The 23,590-nt window shown below is 36.9% G+C and overlaps 2 protein-coding genes across 12 annotated transcripts; one reads left to right on the top strand and one right to left on the bottom strand.

Annotated features, from left to right (window-relative positions):
• The first annotated feature begins 953 nt into the window (after positions 1-953).
• On the top strand, positions 954-6,488 carry LOC148801036 (uncharacterized). Of its 8 annotated transcripts, none has more exons than XM_088899992.1 (6): positions 954-1,420; positions 1,578-1,686; positions 4,987-5,675; positions 5,887-6,007; positions 6,149-6,261; positions 6,335-6,488. In XM_088899992.1, exons 3-6 carry the CDS (start codon positions 5,631-5,633, stop codon positions 6,416-6,418), a joined length of 363 nt encoding a protein of 120 aa, XP_088756118.1. In that variant the 5' UTR covers positions 954-1,420; positions 1,578-1,686; positions 4,987-5,630; the 3' UTR covers positions 6,419-6,488. The 8 variants fall into 8 exon arrangements, 7 of the variants coding, with proteins under 7 accessions (XP_088756118.1, XP_088756119.1, XP_088756117.1 ...); XM_088899993.1 differs by having other exon boundaries at positions 969-1,420; positions 1,578-1,676; positions 5,518-5,675; XM_088899991.1 differs by having other exon boundaries at positions 982-1,420; positions 5,518-5,675.
• Positions 6,489-12,728: 6,240 nt separating this feature from the next.
• Positions 12,729-21,106, bottom strand: LOC104602393 (glutathione reductase, chloroplastic-like). Of its 4 annotated transcripts, none has more exons than XR_016084004.1 (12): positions 20,702-21,106; positions 17,838-18,063; positions 17,473-17,751; positions 16,262-16,438; positions 16,117-16,170; positions 15,878-16,026; positions 15,124-15,187; positions 14,882-15,052; positions 14,319-14,456; positions 14,021-14,065; positions 13,605-13,697; positions 12,729-13,071 (listed from the first exon to the last, which is right to left on the bottom strand). XR_016084004.1 is itself a non-coding variant. In XM_010266080.3 (11 exons), the coding sequence occupies exons 1-10, from the start codon at positions 21,064-21,066 to the stop codon at positions 14,024-14,026; spliced, it is 1,665 nt and encodes a 554-aa protein (XP_010264382.1). In that variant the 5' UTR covers positions 21,067-21,106; the 3' UTR covers positions 12,729-13,071; positions 14,021-14,023. The 4 variants fall into 4 exon arrangements, 2 of the variants coding, with proteins under 2 accessions (XP_010264382.1, XP_010264389.1); XR_016084005.1 differs by having other exon boundaries at positions 12,729-13,067; XM_010266080.3 differs by lacking the exon at positions 13,605-13,697.
• Positions 21,107-23,590: the final 2,484 nt, after the last annotated feature.

Genomic DNA, 23,590 nt, shown 5'->3' with positions numbered 1-23,590 from the left:
ACAAAGTAGCTCATCACCAAGGCACTTCACCATCGGGGCAAATGACAAGGTACTTAGCCAAAAAAAATTGATACACCACAAAAATTGGTACGTGGTCGGAAACGGTTACATCAAGTATCATACACAGGTATTAAATTAAGCAGATGATGATACTCGGAACAGACGAGTATAGTAGTATACTAAGGTCTGTGTTTGGAGAACATGGACCCGCACCAAACCCAAACCATTGACACCCTCAGTATGGAATTAATGAGTCATCCCTAACACAAAAACCGCCAAACACGCCTCAAGAATCAAAATCGTTGCGCCAACCGCCAAACATCTGCAACGCAAAGTAGGTAAAGTGGGGATGGCTTGGATGCTGGGACCTGGGACCAGCCTAGAGTGTTTTTAGTGTCCCAGGAGTGGACCGAGTGGTTCTGCGTTTTGCGGGTACCAGACCCTGCACAAAGACCAATCTGGATGGAATGTTTTGCTCTAGAACTAGAAAACCATTATTTGTAAACCTTGAATCGAGCTAACGAGTGCATACAGATACGAGACAGTAGGCACTCCCTTTGGAAGGAAGCACTTAGCCATCACTTGAGACTTCTTCACGTTCCAATTTGTTAATTAAAAAGAATCCATTAACCAATGCTGCTGGTCCCTGCTGCCCGGGTCCTGGAAAAACAGTTCACGGGTTAGAACGGAGAAAGATGCAAACTACTTGGAAAGAACTCCTCCAATCCCTCTCAGGAATCAGGTCAACACTGAACACAGTGCAAGTTCACTTTCGCCCGTCAGTTATTGCAGCCAAAAAAGATAATGGGCCACGATGAAAATCTCTCCACCTCACATGCTAGCCTGGCTGTGGCTGGTTGAAATGAATCTATTAAGTACTTAGGCCATGTTCGTTTTTCGTGAAGTGAAAGGGGGAAACCAATTTACCCGTGTTCGGATTTCAAAATTATGGGACCCACGGTCCCACAATATTGCCCCCACAAGATATAAAAGTTCGAGACCCTACCTTTCCGAAAAATCACCTCTGTGTTTCCCTCCTTCACTTGGTTCTACTTCTCTGAAAATCAGCTCTGTGTTTCTCCTCCACTCCTTTCTTCTTCTATGCCATTAATTCTTTCAGACAGAAAATGCTGAGTTCTTCTATCGCTGATGCGTGTCTTTGAGTTCTGATTCTCTGTGTATCTCTGCGTTTCTCCTCCGAAAATCACCTATGCATATCTCTGCATTTCTCCTCCGAAAATCACCTCCGTATCTCGGAGTTCTGCTTCTCTGCCTTCGCTGCTGCTATATCAACTCACCGCAAATGATGAAGAGTTGTCGTCGCTGGCCTCCCTCTGTGGTCGGCACCATTGATCATCCCAGTTGTTGTCGCCGCTCCATCTAGTTGCCGTCGCTGTTCATTTTTTCCTCCATTTAAACAGTAAGAATCACTATTTCACTTGTCGTTGATCCACCATTCCTCTGTAATGCATCTTTTTTTTTCATCTTATTCAAAAAATGTTGCTTCTCATCTTATTGTTTCTCTTTTATTATTATTTCATTGATTTCCTTTTTTTATTTTGATTTTTTGTTTCCAGATTTCTTGGATCTAGTATTTTGGTTTTTTAGATCAATTGTGATACCTAGAGTTTTCAGAATCAGAACAGAAACAATTCTTGTTGTAGAAGATCTACTCGGTAAATCACTGTAAGTAGTTGATTAATTTTGAATTTTTAGATAACATTGTCTTGTTTTCTATTTCATGAATTTGTTAGGCACTAGAGGAAGATGTTAGGCACTAAAAACATGTTAAAAGATCATATTGAGAACCTTTGGTGGCTGAATATTGTTAGGCACTAGAGGAAGAACAATGCAGGACTGAAAATCTGCACGGAGCTCATTAATTGTTTCTTCGGAAGCTTCAAGCAAGCCTTTGGTGTCTGAATCTGAAGCCCTTGAATTAAATGATAAAAGATCATATTGAGAATTATCAGAAATAGGAGATACACCACGAGGGAAACTACTTTGGGAACTAGTTGAATCTTTTATTTTAGTTGGATCATATGCATCGCCACTCAAGTTGTTTCCAGGGGAAATGTCCATCTTGTCTGTGGAACTATCGGCTGAGTCAGAACTATGGTGTGACCCTGATGCTCAGAAACTTGGGTCCTGTGGTAATAAAAGTAGAGAGCAAAATTATGTGATTTTCCAGGAAAGAAATACTAATCGGTACAACAAAAAGCAGAAAAATAAAAAAATAAAATTGCATATGTAATTTGCCTAGAGAAAAACCTCTTGGATGTAAGAAATCTCAGTAAGACTCTAATATGAGGAAAGCTATAAAACTAGAGAAGCATCAAGGGCCTGTCTGACAATATTACCTCAGATGCACCTATCCAAACTCATCCTATAGGTAGTAAAGAGATAAGATACACTGTATCACATTACACTACAAATAAGGAAGAATGAAATCTGGTTGAGATTGTATTGTGGATGGTTGAATAATGTGACATAAAATTTATTGTAATATAAAATATGCATTCATTATCACTTTCTGGTGCCCACAGACGGGCGACTCCACTAGGGAGACCCTGGGAAAAGTGTGCCATTTCCCTTGCTGGTTCCAGCTGTGGCAATCAATTTCGGTTCCCAGACAACAGTTTGTTTTCTATAAAATTTAAAGTCCCTCTTGTTTACACTTTTTTTGCAGCTTGTTCTGAGTTTGTTTTTAGTTGAAGCATTCCTAGTTTTATTAGTATGGGTCTGGATTGAATTCCTAGGATGGATAGCTGTCTTGATTTCTGTGATTAAATCATCTCGGTTTGGATTCTAATAAATGGGTAATTATGAGGATTTGCTACCCTTGCTGATTTTGAATTTGTGATGGCTTAGTTGCATATGCATAAGGTCAGGTCATTAGTGGTTAGATTTTATGTTCAAATAACTCCTTGTGATGAATAAAATGAATAATTTCTTTGTAGTTTCTATTGCCTTAAGCATGAGCGATTTTATTTTTAACTCAAATCAGGTTTGGATGTTACTACTTACTTCATGTTGATGCTTATTTGTTGCTGAATATGATAAAAAGGACATATATGGATTGAGGTAGTGAGAAATGATTTCACAGCCCATATTTTTATAATGGATATGGCACTGAATAGAATGGTGTGGCAGAACAGGATTCATGTAGTTGACTGGTCCAACCTCATATAGTTGGGACAAAGCTTAGGTGATGACAATGATGATGATAGCCACCCATGGTATGCAGTTGTCCCAAGTTTTAATTTGCTAAAAAAATACCATGGGACTTGCCGCTTTAGGGGTCCAAAAATATCTGGTAAACTTAAAAGATAACAAAAGGTAAGAGTTGACGTATCTCAAATGTTCTATCATTTTGGGGATTGCCTTTTCTAAGAAAAGTTAAGAGTTATATTACATCCAGAAAGCAAAAAAATATACAAAATATGGAGAAGCAGTTTCTCCTACCAAACGATGCATGGGAATGGAGATATTGCTCCATTAAAAAAAAAAAAAAAAAAAAACTACTGATTTCTGAAGTAGGGAGACTATCTGCTATGGCATTCAGACTAGTAGAGGCAGAGCACTATGCAAAAATGGATCTTCATGCTCATGGTGTGGTCAGTTAAATTTTGATAGTTGATCCATCAGCAAGCCTGTCGAGAATGAAGACAATGTTTGTTGATAGTAGCAATACGTTTTAGGTGCTACCTTCTTCTTACCTGGTTCATATATAGCAGAAATTACCATCTCAAGTTTGAACTGGAGCAATTAATTTCCAACTGCTAAGGGTAGACTCAAAATTGAGGTCATTTCATGGTTTCAGGAAATTATTGAAATGATTCCATTTCACATCAATTAAATATGCCATAAGGCTCAGTTTGGGAAGAGTGTACAATTGCAATATGTACAGTGCAAAAATAAGGTTTATAAATAACATTTATTGCACATGCAGTTCACTAAACATATTTGTATCTGCGTTCTTTTCAAATGGAGCCTAAGGAACCAAAATCTTTTACTATTAGTAAGGACTCATTTTGGTTGGCAGTTGGAAATCGGAATTATTAAAATAATTAGTATTTAATAATTCATAGATGTGTCCATGAATCTTTGGTTTTTCATCTTGCTAAGTCAGATTCCTGAACATGTGTTGGATTCTGATTCTTGTGACTATGTCCATGCAACATTGCTTTGTAGTTTTTGGTAAGGCTTGCTGCTTGTATCTCTTTCTTTTAGCTAAAGAAGTTTCCATTATCAATCAAAAGTTAAACTGGGGACCATCCCTTATCAGATTCATGTTGAAGTTGATTAGTTTTATTTCCATTTATATAGTTAGAACATGCATGGGATTCAAAATATGCTTTCAATGCAAACTTTTTTTTTGCAATTCCACTCTAGGGCCTTATCCTCTTAATTAATGGATTGACCATCCCTTATCAGATTCATGTTGAAGTTGATTAGTTTTATTTCCATTTATATAGTTAGAACATGCATGGGATTCAAAATATGCTTTCAATGCAAACTTTTTTTTGCAATTCCACTCTAGGGCCTTATCCTCTTAATTAATGGATTGTAAGTCCCCAGTTCAGTTTCTGCTACTACAATCACTCTCCTTGTTGGCCTTCCCCTCTCTTTTAAATTCATTCACTTGAATTGTGATATGTTTATCTTCTATGAATTGATTCCTTTTCTATATTTCTAGCCTTTCAAATAAAAAAGATACACTTAAAATTGAGTGTATCCTTAGGAACCCAGTATGGAACAACCTCAATAAAATTTAACAGTATTCAATATAAAAATATAGCATTCTCTTTCTCTTATTATGTACTTAAATTCATTCATGCCCCAAGGTATCATTCTCTGTGATGCTCCTCCCTGGCACAAAATCACCATTCTCCCTTGAAATTTGTAGTTTTGTACATGCATTTATAGAGACTAACAGGTCTAACTTTCCCAAAAAAGTCTCTAGCTTATTATCATCTTCTTCAGGAATGGCCATAATTATCATCAGCACCTCATGGTGCTATACCAAACAACTTAACAAGCAATTCATGGGCTTTCAAGGGAAATGAATGTAGTAGCAGTTCGCACGAGATTCCTCATGATTTAGGCATTAGACAATTCTCAGTCTGTTGACGGTCAGTTCTCCGGTGAGCTTGAATTTTCTCAGCAAGGAAGCAGGCAATACATGGAACTTGGGAGCTCAAGGGCGTATGATTCTTCTAATAATCAGATGCACTGGTCTCTTTAAATGGACTCACTTAGTGCTTAATAGGTTTATGCTATGCACTTGCCTTTTTTCCCCAGTTTTGCTTGGACCTCTTTTTTGAGTTTCAATTCCTGGCTTTTGACCTTGAAAATAAATTCAGTTTTAAGTTGCAGTTCTACTCCTTTAGTAGCTTATTGGGTATGCTGGTATTAATTAGGAAGAGCAAGAGCTCTTTCAATTAGTTTGTTTTAAATTTGAAATCCAGATATTTAACTTGGCCTTGGAATATCAATGGAGCATCCACTTTTCAGGTAATGCAAGCAGCTAGCAAACTTGGTATCTCAATTACTGTCAATAAAGTAGGAAGTGATTCCCCAAACACTGGAGCTCCTACTACTGTCTCTCCAATTGATGGGTCTAAAGAATGGCAACCAACATTTACTTTGGACGAAGATGGGCTCCTTCATCAGTTACGTGCTGCTCTTATGCAGTCTCTTGATACTGCTGCATGACAGTTGCTCATACACTGTTATTAGCCTCTTTTGTTTTTCTATTACTAGTTATTGTTTGTCATGCCTATATTTAGATGTTTTCATGTGGATCTTCTGTTTGCAGCAAAGTTGCCTTTACCCAATCTGCAACAACAGCCTCATCAACATCCATTTGTCCCTGCCATACAGGAGTGCATTGATGCTATAACTGAACACCAAAGGCGTCATGCTCTAATGAAAGGAGAATGGGTTAAAGGTTTGTTACCGCAGAGCAGTGTCCGAGCTGATTACACAGTGCAAAGGATCAGGGGTAAGTTTTCTTATATTTTACTCTTGCTTATAGGCCTAGGTTGAACCTTTTATTACGGTTGCTTCCATTTGGATGGGATAACTCATATAGCAGTCACTATAATCATGGCCTCATGGGTAATGCATTTGTGGAATCTCACAGGGCTTGCTGAAGGAATCTGCTTGAAGAATTACGAATATCTGGGGAGTGGGGAGGTTTATGGCAAAGTGAACAAGAAATGGACTCTTGAACTTCCAACAGATTCTCACTTGCTAGTATATATTTTTTTATTTTGGTAGGATGAGGTGGGGGATCTCTGTTAATAACACTTCACTTCTTTCATTACAGGAAGTAGCAGAGAAACTTACGTTGCAAGTGCTTCGGGTGCTCACATTAGTCTTTTCTTCATTTGTTGTATATGCCCATTTGTGAATTTCATAATTGTGATTTTGAAGGTCAAAGGATTGACATGATCTTATAAGCATTGACATTTTAAACTCTCCTCTGCTATTTGTTAGTTGTGAAAATTCAATGGTTCATTAAATAACCAGAACTAGTTTGATTTTCATAAAGAAAACCAGAAATTATGACAACAGTCTTAAATGCCCAAAATTTGAGCCCAAAATAATGGCAGATGGTGTTTTCTTCTATCGTTCAAGAGGAAAAACTTGAATTAGACTTAAATTGGGTTTAAAAGAAGAGGCAGCATGGTTTATTTCCAAAAATTTTAGGGGCATTTAAGACTTTGTGACAGGGTTTTCAAATCCATGTCCAAAGGGTAAAATTGGAAAGAGATGAAAAAAAAATTTACCCAGGAAAGTGGGTGTTGCAAAAGAACATGGGAAAATAAGAAACTTCATTTACCTGGGTAAATCAAACAAAAAAAGAACATGGGTAAGTGCATTTACCCAGGTAAATGTGTTTCCAAAAAAGAACATGGCCTTAAATGTATGGGGGTGCATCATGCCTACATAAGTTCGACTGACAACCAAGAAATTTTCAATTGGGTGGATGGGACTTGGGAGCATTGAATCAATGACATTTTGTAACAATTTCTCTTCACAAAAAATAGACAATGTGTATATCCAATGAAATCTTACATTACAGTCTTCGAATACATTTCAGTATTCTACAAACCTACCAGAACATGCATCCGGGGGAATTCCTTTTCCCAAACTGCAAAACCCTTTGCTCATTTACTTCACTTCCAGGTCATGGCTGATGGGTAGTGATTAGTGAGCATCTTATACCTCCTGTAATTTTAACCTTAAGTTATGTTGTCTAGTTTAACCTAGTAAAAACAAAATCTTGCATTTGCAAGGTGGTATGGTAGGAAGAGGATAAATAAAAGAGAAGGGGTGTGATGGGGGATGCCACAGATCTTGACCCCATAAATCAAAAACTTACACAGACTTTTATCTTCAAGTTAATGGTAATCAATCCAATTTCATAGACCACTAAGCCATTGGAATGTAAGGCGCGGGATCTCTTTGTGAACACTAAGTTGAAGGGGGTACCTCTTGTGCAACTGAGACACAAGGTCTCCATATTGTTTCTTTGCCAATGTCCATAAGAGCAATGCCTTTGATAGCCAGATTCTCCCTGAATCTGGTCACCCTAAGTGAAATCCTTGTTTTTCCTTGCTAGAGTTCTTTCCTCTAACAGCTTTAACACGTCATCCTCTGTCAATCCCACTCTTTCAAGGATTTATCCTTCAATTGCTGCAGAACCTGCCAGTTGAAAAGGCAATTGGTGTATGAAGCCCAATCCAAGATTACTTTCTAATTGATGAATCAATTTTTTGTGAAGTATCAATTTTTTGTGCTAAGTACCTTGTCATTTGGTCTGCTTCCAAGTGGCCGATGACTCAGAGGCCGAAGTAGAGAACTTTTGTAGGATGAGGACTTGGATGCCGGGTTGACCAGGCTAAGTTGGGGGCAGATTAGGTGCTGAGCTGACCAAAGTGTCGAGCTGCCTATTAGGTACTGAGCTGACCAGGTGCCGAGCTGCCCGGTGGTGAGCTGGATTGATTATTGAGCTTCGTAGCTCTTTAGAGACCTGCAAGGAATCAATGTCAAAGGACCCGAGGTGGCTAATCCGGCGAGGTCGCTCTGAAACTTAAGTCAGTACTCTCATAGTAGACTGTGAGATAAAAATCATAAAGTATGAGAGCTAGAATATGCTTACTTGCCCCCCTATGCCATTGGGGTTGGTGCCTTTATATAGGCATAGTTTGGTGTGGGCTTCATGCACCGCATCCGAGATTTCCGAGAAATCGTTTAAGTGGTTCGAGATTCCCTGAGGCAACCGCCATGCACGTTGACCACCATTCGGATCGTTTGGCATGTGGGTCAACTTCCAAGGATCGTGGGAGTGTTAGGATATGCATGCCGAATTTGTCGGCGAGCACGTCTCGCAGGTCGCTAGGTCGGCGCCTGTGCCAGGCCACCAGTTGGGACACCATCACCTTGGCTAAGGCAAATTGTTGCCTAAGTGGTTCCGGGTGTCATCTAGTTGTTCCGAGATGCCATGTGTCACAATATCCTTGGAGGGCCAAATCCGCCCTCATCACTAACCATGAAATATATCGTGCATATAACCATTTTACCTTAGAATAAGTTGAAGATGGCATCAGTCCAACAATACTTAGAACCTTTTTGACTTCTATCTCCAATGAAACAAGGGAATGAACCGATGATGCTTGTTGTTGCTTCCTCTGGCAAAATATAACAAATTATAGAGAAAGACAGTTAAAAATTTAGAATACATTTAAGGGCAAATTTCTTAAATTACATTTACTATTTAGCTAATTGACTAACTCTACCTACTGTTTACATATTGTCTTAAACCACCCCTATTTTTTATGACAATTGCCATCGTCGTTAAATCATAATGGAAATGGTAAAATATCCCTTTTGCCCTTATATTAAGAGAAAAAACTGCAAGAGAGACAAAACGTTCTCTCTCCAAGATCCGTCTAACACAGCATGGTTTCTGATCTGATCTGATCTGATCCGAAAGTCGATTCTATTTTGTCAGACTCTAATATTCTCATTTTAAGTAAATCGGATCATATCAGATTCAAATATCCAACTTTTTCATTGGATTTGAATTCAAATCAATGTTTTTGTAAGATTCGATTAGATCTTTGGATCGGATTTAATGTTAATTAGGGTCGTATATATCCTGATTTAAATCTGATCTGATCCGTTTACACCCTATGTATTGAAAATATCTCCCTTATTAATGGGGAGATTCGAACCGGGCATAAGCACGGATCATAATTTAACTGATTTGATTAGTTGGTTCAATTCGAGTTCCTAAACACTAGTGAATATGCACATTGAAGCCTTTTTTGGTTGGTCCAACAAATCTTTATTGATTTCTGGCGTATTCAATATTCAAACGAAACCATAGAGGTTTCTTTTTGATAAATACAATTTTTTTGTTTTATTTAGTTTTTTTTTCTTTATTGAAAAAAGGAGTGAATAATTTTTATATTTTAAGATGAGGAAAGATGTTCATGTGAGTAAAATAAATGAAGAATTAAAAAAAAAAACTATGCCAACGAAATGATTCTTATTTTATTTGTTTCATTTGGGAAAAATGGAGGTATTTATGGTCCATTAAAGTTTAAGATGGGCGAGAAAAGGAAAATAAGGAAACTTTAGGTGTAAATTTTGGTAATTTAATGCATTTCAACGAGTATTTGTTGCAAAATAAAAGTTGAGGGAGTATTTGTCCCATAAGTAAAAAGGGGTCTTTATAATTTGCGCAATAAACCCTTAAAAACTTTCACAAAAAAAAAAATATCATAATTCATAACATATTTAAAGTTGGAATTAGGAAAATTCTAAGTAATTAATATGGGCATGAGAGACATTAAAATCGATTGACTTCCGATTGTATTCGATTTATTCGGGTAAGGGGTATCCAAATTTGGCTCTAACTGGACCGAATTCTCATTTAACCCGGATCTGATCCGACTTATTTGCAACCTGTAATGTTGAACCTATCACAATTCACCACATCAACTCCACACACGTGGGGTCCAAATACGAGTTTAAATTAGAGTAGAAAATGCAGAATTTTTTTTTTTTTGGAAATCAGTAGAAAATGCAGAATACCAACATGCAAAGACACAAGTACAAAACATAACCAGTTGAAGATTCAACGGCGAATTGGCAAATAGAACGATGAAACAGACCAAAGTACAAAATTAATAATAATAATAAAAGTAACTTCTTAATGAACAGAGTAAAGACCCTCTCCACAGTCTAAAAACTCCTGTAGAGAAAAGATGAAGAAAGACCAAAAGCTCAATCCAGAATTGATAGCAACCCCTGTCCAGCATTTCTGTATTCTTGCCTCTGCAATCTCATCTCTTCATAAAACCTCTTAATGAACATCTCTGCTCTTCGATCCACACAGTCATCTTCGTTGCTCAAATCCAATGGAGACTCGGGCAACTCCCTTACAGCGTCATCATTGTCAACTGCTGGTAGCGGCTCCAATGCATAAACTGTTTCTTCTTCTTATTCTTCCTCGCATTCTCTAGCCGTTCCTCCTTCCACTGTAAAACAATTCGAACTACGACAGAGAAAGAACAATGAATAGATATCTCTACTGCTCCTGTTAGGTTCCATTTGGACATAAATCAGATTTGCTCTCTTAGGCTCCATTTGGAAGAGGTGTAAAAAATAAATATGTAGAGCGCAAAGCTTTGTATTTTGTACTATTTTGTATTTTTTTGTATGTCTTTGTACTCTTTCCAAGCCTAAAAGGGATGTTCTACAATGTGAATTATTTTTCATATTGCAGTTCTAAAAATAAATTAAAACCATTTTGTTTAAGAAAACTGATTGTTCTTAAAATAAATGATTAATCAATTTGATCCAAAAGATTATTCCTCCTGCACATTTGTCTTTCTTCTTTTACTTCTTTAACGAAAGGGAAAATTGCAGATTAGTATCTTGTAATTTGGGTCTAATCTCACTTTGGTCCTCGAACTTCAAAACGTGTCGATTTAGTACCTGTCATTAGTAATCCGTTAATTATCTGTGTCACATGATGGCATATGCGATTTAAAACTTTTAAAATATTAAAACTACCTTTCAAACTGTTCATTGTCTTCAATGTACAGTTGCATTAAGTAATGCGTGAAGCCATAAGAAACCAAATGCATACATCAATATGAAAATCTATCACTGAAACAATGCTCTGTGACCCAAATTAGATGAAACCCAAAGGGCATTTGTGCCTTTTCACGTGTCACTATTAACGATTGACTAATGGTAGATACTAAATCGACACGCTTTGAAAGTCTACATACTAAATTGACACATTTTAAAATTCGAAAACCAAAGTGAAACTAAGCCCAAAGTACAGTATACTACCCTGCAATTTTCCCTTAATAAAAAGCCTCTATGTTGGTTTTTCTATTATAGTTAATGTGCTGAACTTCAAACTTGAATTAGGAAACAATCAAACATCTTTGAGAATTGAGCCCAGAGTGGATCCATTTTGTACATTTTTATTTTTTAATTAAATTTTACTTTTTTCTTCTTCCGGATGCAAGGCCTTCTTGTAGCAGCAACAGCTTCAAGGAAATACATAAATGAAAACAAACTAAAAAAAATCGTTCATGGTTTCAAGAGATTTGAGTTCAGTTGGACCCATTTGTTGAATATGCTGAACCCATTTATTCCCAACAGCAAAACTGGACTCAAGAGAAACGCCTTTTTGACGAGTAAATGAAGCCTACATAACAACAGAAAAGGCCTTCCTCGTGCTGCTTTGTTCAACAGTGTCATAGCCTAAATCAGGATATACTAATAATAATAAGATTTTATGCAACACTTGGGATTCAGAGTTCAGACAGAAATTGGAATGAAAATTAGAATCAACTAGGTTGAGATTTTATTCCCAAAAGAGGGGAGGGGAATAAGAGTCAAACGAGAGAATGCCATCAGGAATGGGAATAGGATTTCAATTCCGCCCAACCAAACAATTGGAATCGAAAATGGCCTATTCCGATTACAATTCTAGACCACTATTACCACGAATCAAACGACCCTTTGGTTTACATTGGAGATTGTGAGAATCATCAGAAATGAAATACTTCCAGACAAAGTTGGACATAACTTTTCACTGGTCCCAACTTATCTATAGGTGAAAAATACGAGTAAGGTGCATAAACTCAATAATAACCAGCATGCCTCGCGTCACCAGAAAGAGTGAGAATGAAATGTGGTGGCTGGGCTTGGATTAGTTTGGAGTTTGGTGTTAAGACAATGCCAGTCTATAATCTTGGTACAATATTCTGTGGACAAATGATGTTAAGACAGCGCTGTGTTGCCTATCAGAAGCTGTCATACATTTAAACACGAGCATCAGGCAACAAATTCCCACCGAATCCAAACAGCCACCGGCCATTGAGAGACGACACTTGCTTACAGCATTTTTTAAAGCAAATCCCAGGTGCAAATGTGCAATTTTTGAATTTGGATCAATGACAATTCTAAGCAAGCCTTCGCTGAATGGACCTCTGCTATATGGCAAAACAGTTATTTTGCGCTTCCATATTTACTATAGAAAAATACTGGTATGCCAATGATATTCATGAGAGAGAGGAGATGTGAGGTAAGCCTTGGGGTATTTGGGCATTTGAAACCTTTCAAACAGTTGATTGCATGTAGAGCTACTTGGAATTCATTGTTCTGAAATCCAACAAAATGGAGAATGCAGATAATTGGTTCTATCAGGAATAATATAAATCATATCAGAAATACATGATTATTGGAGTATAATTTTATAAATTACTGTGGATTGGCTGCTTTACATCTCAGCAGTTCTGTTTCATGGAATATCATCACCAGGCCAACTTGTGCAATGGCAAAGTGGAACTAGTAAATAAAATTTACTCTGCAATGTCATAGAAGGTAGTGTTTCTCACTCTGCAGTAAAACTTGCATCTCATCACTCCTCCAAGACATCTCCCTTCCTGTACAAGATGGTATCCAAGTCTTCCCTCAAGAATCTCTTTTGCTCGAGTCCATCTAGGAATTTCCAGGATGATGCTCTATCTAAAAGTGCAAGGCCCATAATCAGAGCAATTTTACAAGTATCTTTAATCCACAACAAAGAATATGTCTGCAAACACTGTAGGCCTCAGAAATTTTAATCAAGACAAATATCAAGAATCCATATCTTTCTTTCTGTTCCACATCTTGTCTGCAAGAGATTACAGTTTAACTAAAATAAAAATAGTTAAGAATATTATACATGTGCCTTATACTGTTGGGCAATTTATCCAAGGAATATAGTAACCCCAGAAAGCCAGGAAATTGCACTTATGCAAGAAGAAATGCAAAGTAATTGCCAGGTAAATCATCAGCATACATCTATATGCAGAAATTTTCCAAGGCTGCAGTTGAAATTATTTGATTGGTCCGACATAAATGCTGAAAGACAAATCTGGCTGGAAGAAAGTTCCTCTTTGATCTATATTATATTGATCTAACTTTGAGTCATAAAGGATGACAAAAAAAATACACGAGAAAAAAAAATTGTACCAGATATAATCTTACTGAGTAGGTTCTTAGCATAGATGATTTACCATGGGAGCATTGCTCGTGGGGTAGTCCAATGTTTTAAAATTGGGCCGAACCAGTTTGAACAGAACCAGATTCTTCAGAGGTTGTTGGATCTCCTGTTTTAACAGTTTGACCTGGTTCAGTCTTAAAAACATTGGGAATAACTGGTGTTTTAGTTTTTATGTATTTTCCTTAGTTATTTTCTATTTATTCTTTTATTGGTTGGAGGGGGGGGGGGGGTCAGGTATTTAATAGAAAGGCAAAGTAAACCATACAAACTTGAAATTTTTTTTTTTTGGCTAGAAATGTCATGAGCATGAGATTTTTGTCCATTTGTTAGCCCAAATTGGCCAAAAGCCAAGTACCTTGACTTCCAGATATAAATCAATAGGAATATGAAATAAATACATACATAATCACCATGATAGTAAATACATACATGCTAAACTTTCGCTTTGGCTTTGACCTTTGCATCAATCTTTCCCTGCAGAAAATTTTGAAAAAAAAGAAACAAAAAATTCTTCAATAAATGATGAAAAGTTAATTAATAATATCCTGACTAATTATAAAAGAAGTTAGTTTTGAAAATATGTTGCAGCAATTGGTTGATAATTAACAGAAATATCCTCATAATAACCATGATAGAAAATACTGATATGGGTTAACCAACAAGGCGAAAGATCACAAAACTAGATCTATAATGTTAAGACCAACTCATTTAAGCATCATAGACAAACCTCTGATGGAAGGTCCTTTCGGATCCTTCGAGTAGGCGTCCTCATTGTAACAAATTCCTCAGCTGCTGTGGGGTGAATACCCACTGTGGCATCAAAGTCTGCCTTAGTTAATCCAGCTTTTACTGCAACTGCAAACCCCTATAATTTTGGGAAGATATGACTTAAGATCACATAAAACATAAATTTAGGGCCCGTTTGGCATGTCTTTCCGTGCGGTCTTTCGGCTGTTTACAAGCCGGGCAGACCAAATTTCGATCTATTTCCATTTGGCACGCGGAAGAATTAGCCGCCAAAAGATGGAACGCCAAAAAGACGCGAAAAGCCCATTTTGGGCTGATTTCGGGAAGCTTCATTGTCTTTCGCATTTTATTCTCATGCAAGAAGATACGGAAAGACACATGGAAAGACGTGCATCTGCCAAACATGCTTCAGGCTGCTCAGATCTTCATACAAAAGCTTAATGCGTCTTTTGACTGTCAGAGCTACCAGAAGATCTTCCCAAAAAGACGTGCCAAACGAGCCCTTAGTAAAGCACCAAACTGGGAAAAGAGGAAGGAAGAAACCTGCACAATCTCTGGTGCATCTTCTCCACACATGTGAAGCCCTAGAACTTTATTTGTCTTTGCACAGACTACAAGTTTCATGAAGGTCCGGTCTGGAAGTCCAGATACGGTTGCCTTCAGCGGCCTGAAGTTGGAGGTGAAGACATCAACATCACCATATTGTTGGATAGCCTGCAAATAATTTAAAAAATAATAAGAGGAAGATACCAACATTTTCAAAGACAACAGACAATTCAGTTTACCTGTTCCTCGGTAAGTCCAACTTGTCCAATAGGTGGCTGGGAAAAAACAGCAGATGGTACAGCTCTGACAGAAAAGGTAGTCACAAATTAAAAGTTTACCATAGAAATTTCTTTCTTTCTGACCAAATCCAAGCCAAATGATAGTCATAGTCAAGCAGCTGACTCTACAGGAGCCAATAAAACTCCATGAGATGTAAGATATGTGACAATGCAAATGCCAATTACCTAAAAACATGCACACTACAAGGGAGTTCAATCCAAAAGAGCTCCTAATGTTCTAGAACACTCCAAATCCAAAACCTTCATTCTAGCTCCAAGAGTTCATGATACCTTGGTTTTGGATAACTGGCTCCAAGAGTTCATGCACACTGCAAAGCATGTATTTACAAAGGAGTAAAGTCCAAAAGGGGTCTCAATGTTCAACAGAATTCTAACTCCAAAAGGGAAAAACCTTAACTCTAGCACCAATTTAAGGTACAGTTTTCTCTGAGAAATGCTAGCTCCATGGGCTATGATGGCCAAGAATCTTTTAAGCACAAAATCAGGGAAACACAATCAAGTGTTCCCCAGTAATACATTGTTCAGGGGGTATTTATGAATAGGCTCCTGAATATGTATTTCCTTTTTGTGCTCAAAGGGCCAATGGCTGTTGTGGAGCATGCTCCAGCATTTTCCAGTTGTGTTTCAATGTAACTGGTACCATATGTTCTCTCCATTGATCATTCAAATATCAACTGACAAGAAGAGAGATTACCTATAGTTTGGTTTTGTTGGTTCATTGCAAAAAGCAGTTTTTGCAAATGCTACCCCCTCCATCAATGCAACTGGAGTTAAATTTATCCTATCAGTAGCATCACCTACCGCCCAAATTGAAGGAACTGATGTTTGGGAGTATTCATCAACCTAAGAAAATTATAAGTTAAAAAGAGGGAATGCCCAAATTATAATCCTAATATCAAGGAATATAAGAAAAAGCATCAAATCAGAACTTACCTCTACTGCTCCACTGTTGGTCATTCTCACCCCAACCATATCCAGTCCTAAGTTCTGGAATGCAATAAGTAACTGGCAACTTTAGACAGGTTTACCCATTATTTGAGTGGAAATCTCACAATTCAATAAAAAATATATATCAGACCTTTGTGTTTGGTCTCCGCCCTGTTGCAAACATGACATGTGAGAAACCATCAACAGTTCCTTTATTGGTCTTCAGAGATAGTGAACCATCTACTGATTTTAGAATTGCCTGGGGTGATTCCTCTGTGTGGAACTCAATTCCTCTTACAGACATCTGTTCTGCAACAAAATCTCTGATCTGCATAAATTAAGAGTACAAGGGGCAAAAGTCTTAGACTTATGTACAACTTGAATTTAGGCAATGCCTGAAAGATGTATTAGGGTTTCATAGCACATTTTTACATTTGAAACTTTTATCTTATCTTTTTTTTGATAATTAACAGAGAAGCAAATATGTATTATATTCATTGTCATAAAAAACACAACCCTTATTATCCAATAAAGACAGCAGAAACAATAAAAAATGCCAAATTTAGCTGGCATACAGAAGTTAGAGATAAAAACTGGGAAATTACAGTTCAATTCCAGGTCCCAGTAACCCCCAAATACACCCTTGCCCACCTACCCCTGCTTTTTCTAGTCTGTCTGCTAAAGCATTGCCAACTGGGAATTCACCTGAGTGAGTAGTTCAGTTTTCTTCCAATTGCTTTGGCTCCCCTAACAAGGGATCTTAAACCACCATGGGGGTTCCTCCATTGATGTCAACCAAGATATAACTACTTGAAAGTTTCATGGTATCATATCTTTCGGTTCTGCTGTGCTATTGGTTTCAGACCTTGGATGACAGGAAACATCTCAGATCTTAGAGATTATGAAACTGAAAGCCCCAGAAAAGCTCAATATCGTTCTTCCTTCATCATCCTTTACCACCCCTCCCACACCAAAATCACCAGGATTACCTAAATTACAACCATAATTAAATTTTAGCTTGCCAGGTTCTGGTAGTGACTAATCAACACCCCTTGGTATTGTCCATTTCAGATATTTAAGTTCATTATTTCATCAATGCATTCTTTAGCAACTAATACTTTATCCATTAGTTAGCATATTGGAATGCATCACGGATTGTAAAATATAGCATGCATGTTTTTAAATTGCATATTATTATTAATTCATTATTAATGAATTTAGATACCATTATACCAACAAATGCTTGAAGGGCCAACATTAACCATCTCCCCATAAACCATATAATCATCAATCCAATAAATATAAATAGACATCCCCATAAGCATTAACCAAATAAAACTAATCTTTCTCTGATTTTCTCACCTCCTCATCAAAGCCTCTTAAAACTTTCTTTTGCCGGATAAACACATGCACCTCACTTTTCAAACCATTGAAAATGCCAGCAAACTCCAAAGCAATGTACCCACCCCCAATTATTGCAATCTTCTCAGGTTTTGAGGGTAAATCAAGGGCCACATCAGAGTCTATAGCATACTCACTTCCAGGAATATCAGGAATGAACGGCCGTCCACCAACTGCTATTAGTATGTGTCTTGCTGAGTATAGTTTCCCATCCACATCTACAGTGTGTGGGTCTACAACCTGCGGAAAGCATTAAGATCTACTCAATGAATAGGATCATCATGACTATGTTTAAAACTTATCTTTTTATGAGAATGTTAGCCAACCTTTCCACGACCTTCAATTAATGCTACACCTGCATTTTTCAGAACATTCTTGTAGATTCCGGTAAGGCGTTGCAACTCAGCATTCTTGTTAGCAACCAAGGTGCTCCAATCATGAGTAGGGTTGGCCTCATATTTCCATCCAAAGTTACAGCTCTCTTCAAAATCATGGGAGCATTTGGATGCAAAAACAAGTAATTTTTTTGGAACACATCCCCGAAGTACACATCTGCATTAGAAAAGAAAAATAGATACTTGTTTCATTTTTCTGAAAAAAAAAGGATGAGTTGCCACACTTACAATAAGATAAAATACATAAACAAAAGGAGATACTATATAACTAATGAATATTTAAGAACCAAAAAGTATTTCCTTAAGTCACTAATGGCACCCAAGAAAATATGTATATGCAATCGATAGAATATCATGAAACAGAGTGGCATATGCACCAAGAGGCTGCTTATGCACACCACAAAGAAAGCATATAGTTCAGGCCTGGGAACAATTTAAGAAGAACTAAACTTAAATGGTAGCTGATTAATTCAGGCAATCCAGGATCAACTGGTTTAGGACATGTATCTACAAATAGCCATGGAACTATTGTTGTGAGTTATTTAAGGCTCATAGGAGAAGGGAATTCCTTCAGGATTGTACTGCTTTCCCTGTTACAAGGACTCAAGATCACTCACTCCTTAGATTAGAACAACTTATAGATTGTAGTCTGAATGTGTGATAATTAGTTGGAAGTGAGATAACATCAAAATCCCATGGCCCTTGAGACATCAACTAAGAGAAGTAAAAGGACCAGCCTTGAGCCTCAAAAGCTCCTTCAAGTGAGTACTGTGCAAGTGTGCATAGTTGTCAAGGCAACACACCTTGGCAATAAGACACCCATGGAGGGTTACCTTGATTAAACACCTAGCTATTTTATACATGGCTCTTGAAATATACTTATATTATTTACTTTTGAGATTATAATAATAAAATAGACATTATTAAACTAAATTTTTCATTTTGTGGGTTTATATACCAGTTTCTTTTCATTATTTTCTTGTTTGTTATCAATATGCATATTGGTGTATGCTGTCTTAAACCCTCAAAGACTTTAAAACTTGAACTGATAAGCAAGGAAAAACTTAAAATTCTGTCCAATCAAAACAGTTTTCTTCTTCTTTCCTAGTACAAAAACAGGGGGTTGGCCCCATATTTCCTGAATATTCTTTTCTTTCTTCTTTTTCTGCTCATGCATATGTTAAATTTATATGTTTTAATATAAAATTTATACTATGTTTTATGAAGATTATAGATAATTTAAAAAAAATCCATTGCCTGTCTTAAACCCTCAAAGACTTTAAAACTTGAACTGATAAGCAAGGAAAACTTAAAATTTTGTCCAATCAAAACATTTTTCTTCTTCTTTCCTAATACAAAAACAGGGGGTTGGCCCCATATTTCCTGAATATTCTTTTCTTTCTTCTTTTTCTGCTCATGCATATGTTAAATTTCTATGTTTTAATATAAAATTTATACCATGTTATATGAAGATTATAGATAATTAAAAAAAAACCCATTGCCTAGGCGAAAAGGCCCCCCCCCCTTGATGCCTAACCACACCTTAGTGCCTTTAAAACTAAGTATTTTTAATTGGTTGTTAATTGTATACACTTTACTTCGAGTTGAATCATCTTTGTCAGTTTGGTATCCTCTGCTCTTGACAACTGCACAGGGGCAGGGGCTCTATCTGACTTACTCTTACTTTCCCCATTATTAATAAAATTGTATTGTTGTGTATTCTTGTGTTACTTATTGAAAAAAAAAAGGAAAGAAAAATAAGGTTGGGGATTTCTTTGAAACTTCCTAGCTAATTGACAGAAGATCCTTTCATGTTAGCCAATAGCCAATAGGTAATATGAAATCCCACAGACACAAACTGATAAACATACATATAGCAGAGTGGCAAATAGATGATATTCGAAAAAGAATTCCTGGTATACAAAGATCAAAAGCATCTCCTCCTTTGAAGAGCATATTGTCCTGGGTTAAGCTGGTATTAATTCAATTTGTCTTGCATATTTTCCTATAACAACTTGCATTTAAACTATTTATCAGCATGATGCTAATCTTCTTCAAACATCAGTATAGAAACTAGAATAATATCTGCTAACAGTTATTACTTTTACTTCATTGCTGTTCTATCAGAATAAAACATGCAGCCATCCCCTGGATGAAGTTCCACCTTGATCAAACACTACTTTCAACATAAGATGATTAGCTAGTAAGAACAATATACACTGTAGTTTAGGCTCAGTTTGGAAATAGTACAAATACAAATATGTACAGTACAAATACATAGAAAATAATACAAAATACAAGACTTTGCACTCTACATATTTGTATTTGTACTGCTTCCAAACTGAGCCTTAGTAATTTAATACTGACTATTCAGCACTAAATTATTGGAAAGAGAGCCTGATCAGTGTAATGGATTCTTCACCTATCACAACCAAACTTCTCAGTTTTGACGTCTACTTCTCTAACTAAAATTTTTGGAATTCCCATCTGATCCACACGGGATACTACGATTCTAATGATATTACCTCCGAGGGTAAACATAAATTTCTAAAGCCTGGAAAAAAAGAAAAGAGGAATCATTTCCCCTTCTAACCCACCATAAACGCTACCTCCCCAAGAGAAATAAATAAACAAATAAGAGATGAAATTCGTCCACCTTATCTAAAACTAAAGCATCCATGCAACTAGAAACCACATAGCTCAACAACAATAAAACAAAACCCAAAACCAGATTAAAGCAGTGGCAACTCAAAATCCCAAAAATGAAAAGGAGTAAACAAATCCATGCAACTTACGTTCCGCCGACACCACCAGCTTTATCGGAAGAAATAGTAGCAAACGGAAGCTCGCAGATCGCAACAGAAGCACCATAACTTGCAGAGAAACGCGACGCCCGCACACCACCGCTCCCGGCACCAATCGTAAAAAGGTCGAAATCGTAGTGTCGAGGCTCCGCGCCGTTTTCAGACTCCGCCCGAACTGTAAACCGCCGGCACGCAATGAAAAAACGACGGCTATCAGAGACAGACGTTAAGGTTCTGAACTGGAAGCACGTCGAGGAATTGGTCGACAGAGATCTCGGTGCGAGAGAAGGTGGTGCCTTCCTGCACAGATGATGAAGGCTCGAAGAACAAAAGGTAACCTTTGGTGCGGTGGCCATTGTCTATCCGACTCCCAGTATCGCAACACAATAAATTCCTCCCTTCCCTGTTATAGATTTTGGATGGATATCTTATTTTTAATTCCATAAATGACCCTGCATGTAGTTCCTAATCTGTTGGTGCAGTGCAACAACTCGGGCCGGATCTTAACGCAATGAGAAAGAATCTAGAAATCAAACCCGGATAAGACTGATGGAGGATGAAATTTGTGACTTGTGAGGCGAAGCAGGTCCAGAGTCGGAGCTAAACCGGGTTGTTCAATTTAATTGGGTTTTTAAGTACGTGGATCGGGTCTATATGTGCTTTGACGAATCGAGCGCATGGTCAGATGGATTTGGCCGTGTCATCCTTTTTAAGTGGTCATAAATAAAGGTGGGAGATATAGAGGAGGATATTCGTGGCTTATCTAGAAATCCTTTTGCCCCCCTTTCATTATCGTTGGTTCCTTGCCTCCTTGGCCATGTAGGGGCCTGGATCTTCTTCTGACAATGTTTGGGTGGGCCTCATGCGGCCCACATTTTCTAGTTTTGGATGATGGTTTTGGGGCCCGCACTAAATAGGTCTTTTATCAGTTTATGGACATTAAGGTGGGCATTTTGGAAGTTGTGGATGAGATCTTATTTTAGTTTCCATGCAATTTTTGTCATAAAGCATGAGGGTATAAATAGACCACCCGATTTCAAGAATTAAGGGTACGTTTGGTTTGCAGGAATTGGGGTTTGGAATGTTCACTTTCATTCCAACCATTTGGTTGGGTAGAATAAAAAATCCATTCTCATTCTTGGTGAAATGGTATTCTCATATCTGAGGGAATAGTCATTACCTTCCCCTCCTTCCGAAATGAGAATTCATTTTAACTGATTTTGATTCCAATTCCTATATGAAACCAAACTTACCCTAATGCATTAATGAAAAATAATAATTGTACTCTTTTAAATATATTAACTTAGTGATTGTAGTTAAATATAAAAATTTGGACAACTTACATTAGTAGTAATCTTAAATTTGTTTTCAAAAAAAAAGTACTAATCTTAAATGATTTTATGCATTTTTTAGGCTAAATAATTGGGTGTAGCCCATTCCCTTGCCCCATTGCCCATAATCCATGCAACCTTGGTGACACCCATAATCCCTGGAACCTTGGCGATAATGGGATTTGATCCCAAGCTTCTACTTCAACTAGCTAAATGCTTAACCAATTCACCCAATGAGTACCATCATATGCTATGATATGATATCTTAAGATACTTTTATTTAATTTTTATGACCTACATGAAAATCAAAGCATATATCAATGGTATATGATGCTATATAGCATTACTATATTATTATAGATATAGTATCAGAAGAACAATTTGACTTTATGCAAGGGAAATCAATCATGGAAGCTATTTTTATGATGGAAAATAAATGGGTTCAAAGTAGGTATATGAACCTAATTAAGGATATGTATGAGAAGGAAACAACCAATTTTAGAACACCATTAAGAGGGACTTCAGATTTTATAGTTACTATGGGTCTTCATCAAAGTTTAGCACTTAGCTTTTTATCTAGTTGCACTGATCATAGATGAATTGACCAAACATATTCTAGAGGAAATTCATGGTGCATGCTATTTGTGGATGTCATTGTTTTAATTGATGGAATTAATGAATGATTAAATGCAAAATTAAGCTTATGGACAAATGTCTTACAAATAACAGGTCCTAAAATAAGACTAAAACAAAGTATATGACATGTAATTTAGTAATAATATGAGTATAGACGAAAATACACTTAGGATTGGAGATTGGGAGATAATTCAATTTATCCATTTTCTGATACCTTGATTCAAATAAGATGTTGAGGAGGATGTCACCTAAAGAATTAGAGCATGATGGATAAAATGAAGGTATGCATTTGGACTTTTAAGTGATAAGCAAATACTACTTAGATTAAAAGGAAAATTCTATAAAAACAACTGCAAGGCCAACTATGTTGCATGGAGATGCTAAGATTGATGAATTAAAAAAAAATGGAAATGAATGAAATCAATCCATAGGAACCTAGAAGTAACTCCAATAGGTGATAAAATGAGAGAGAGTAAACTAAGATGGTTTGGTCACATGCATAGAATACCACCAACTCTGCCATTTTGAATAAGTGATTTGTTACACATTGAAGGAGCTAGAAAAGCTTGGGAAAGACAAAAAATGACACATGTATAAGTAGTAATAAATGATTTAAGCACTAATAATTTAATAGTTGGCATGACTTTAAATATAACAGATTGATGAAACACGATTCATGTAGCCAACCCCATATTGTTGGGATAAGGTATTGATGAATCATGATGGTGATGGTGATGATGACGGCGACGACAATGATAATAATGATATAAATGCACTCAATAGGGCTACAATTGGGTCAGATTCAGATTGCGTTCATCAACATCTGAGTTTAATTGGATTTGAAATCTTGGATTAGATATGAAACCTGTTGTACTTGGATTGGATTCAGATTTAATTCGACTCCACTTCATAT

Source organism: Nelumbo nucifera, chromosome 3 (assembly GCF_055504915.1).
Source record: "Nelumbo nucifera cultivar China Antique chromosome 3, China Antique-T2T, whole genome shotgun sequence".
NCBI lineage: Eukaryota > Viridiplantae > Streptophyta > Magnoliopsida > Proteales > Nelumbonaceae > Nelumbo > Nelumbo nucifera.
This window is presented reverse-complemented; position numbering and strand designations above follow the sequence as displayed.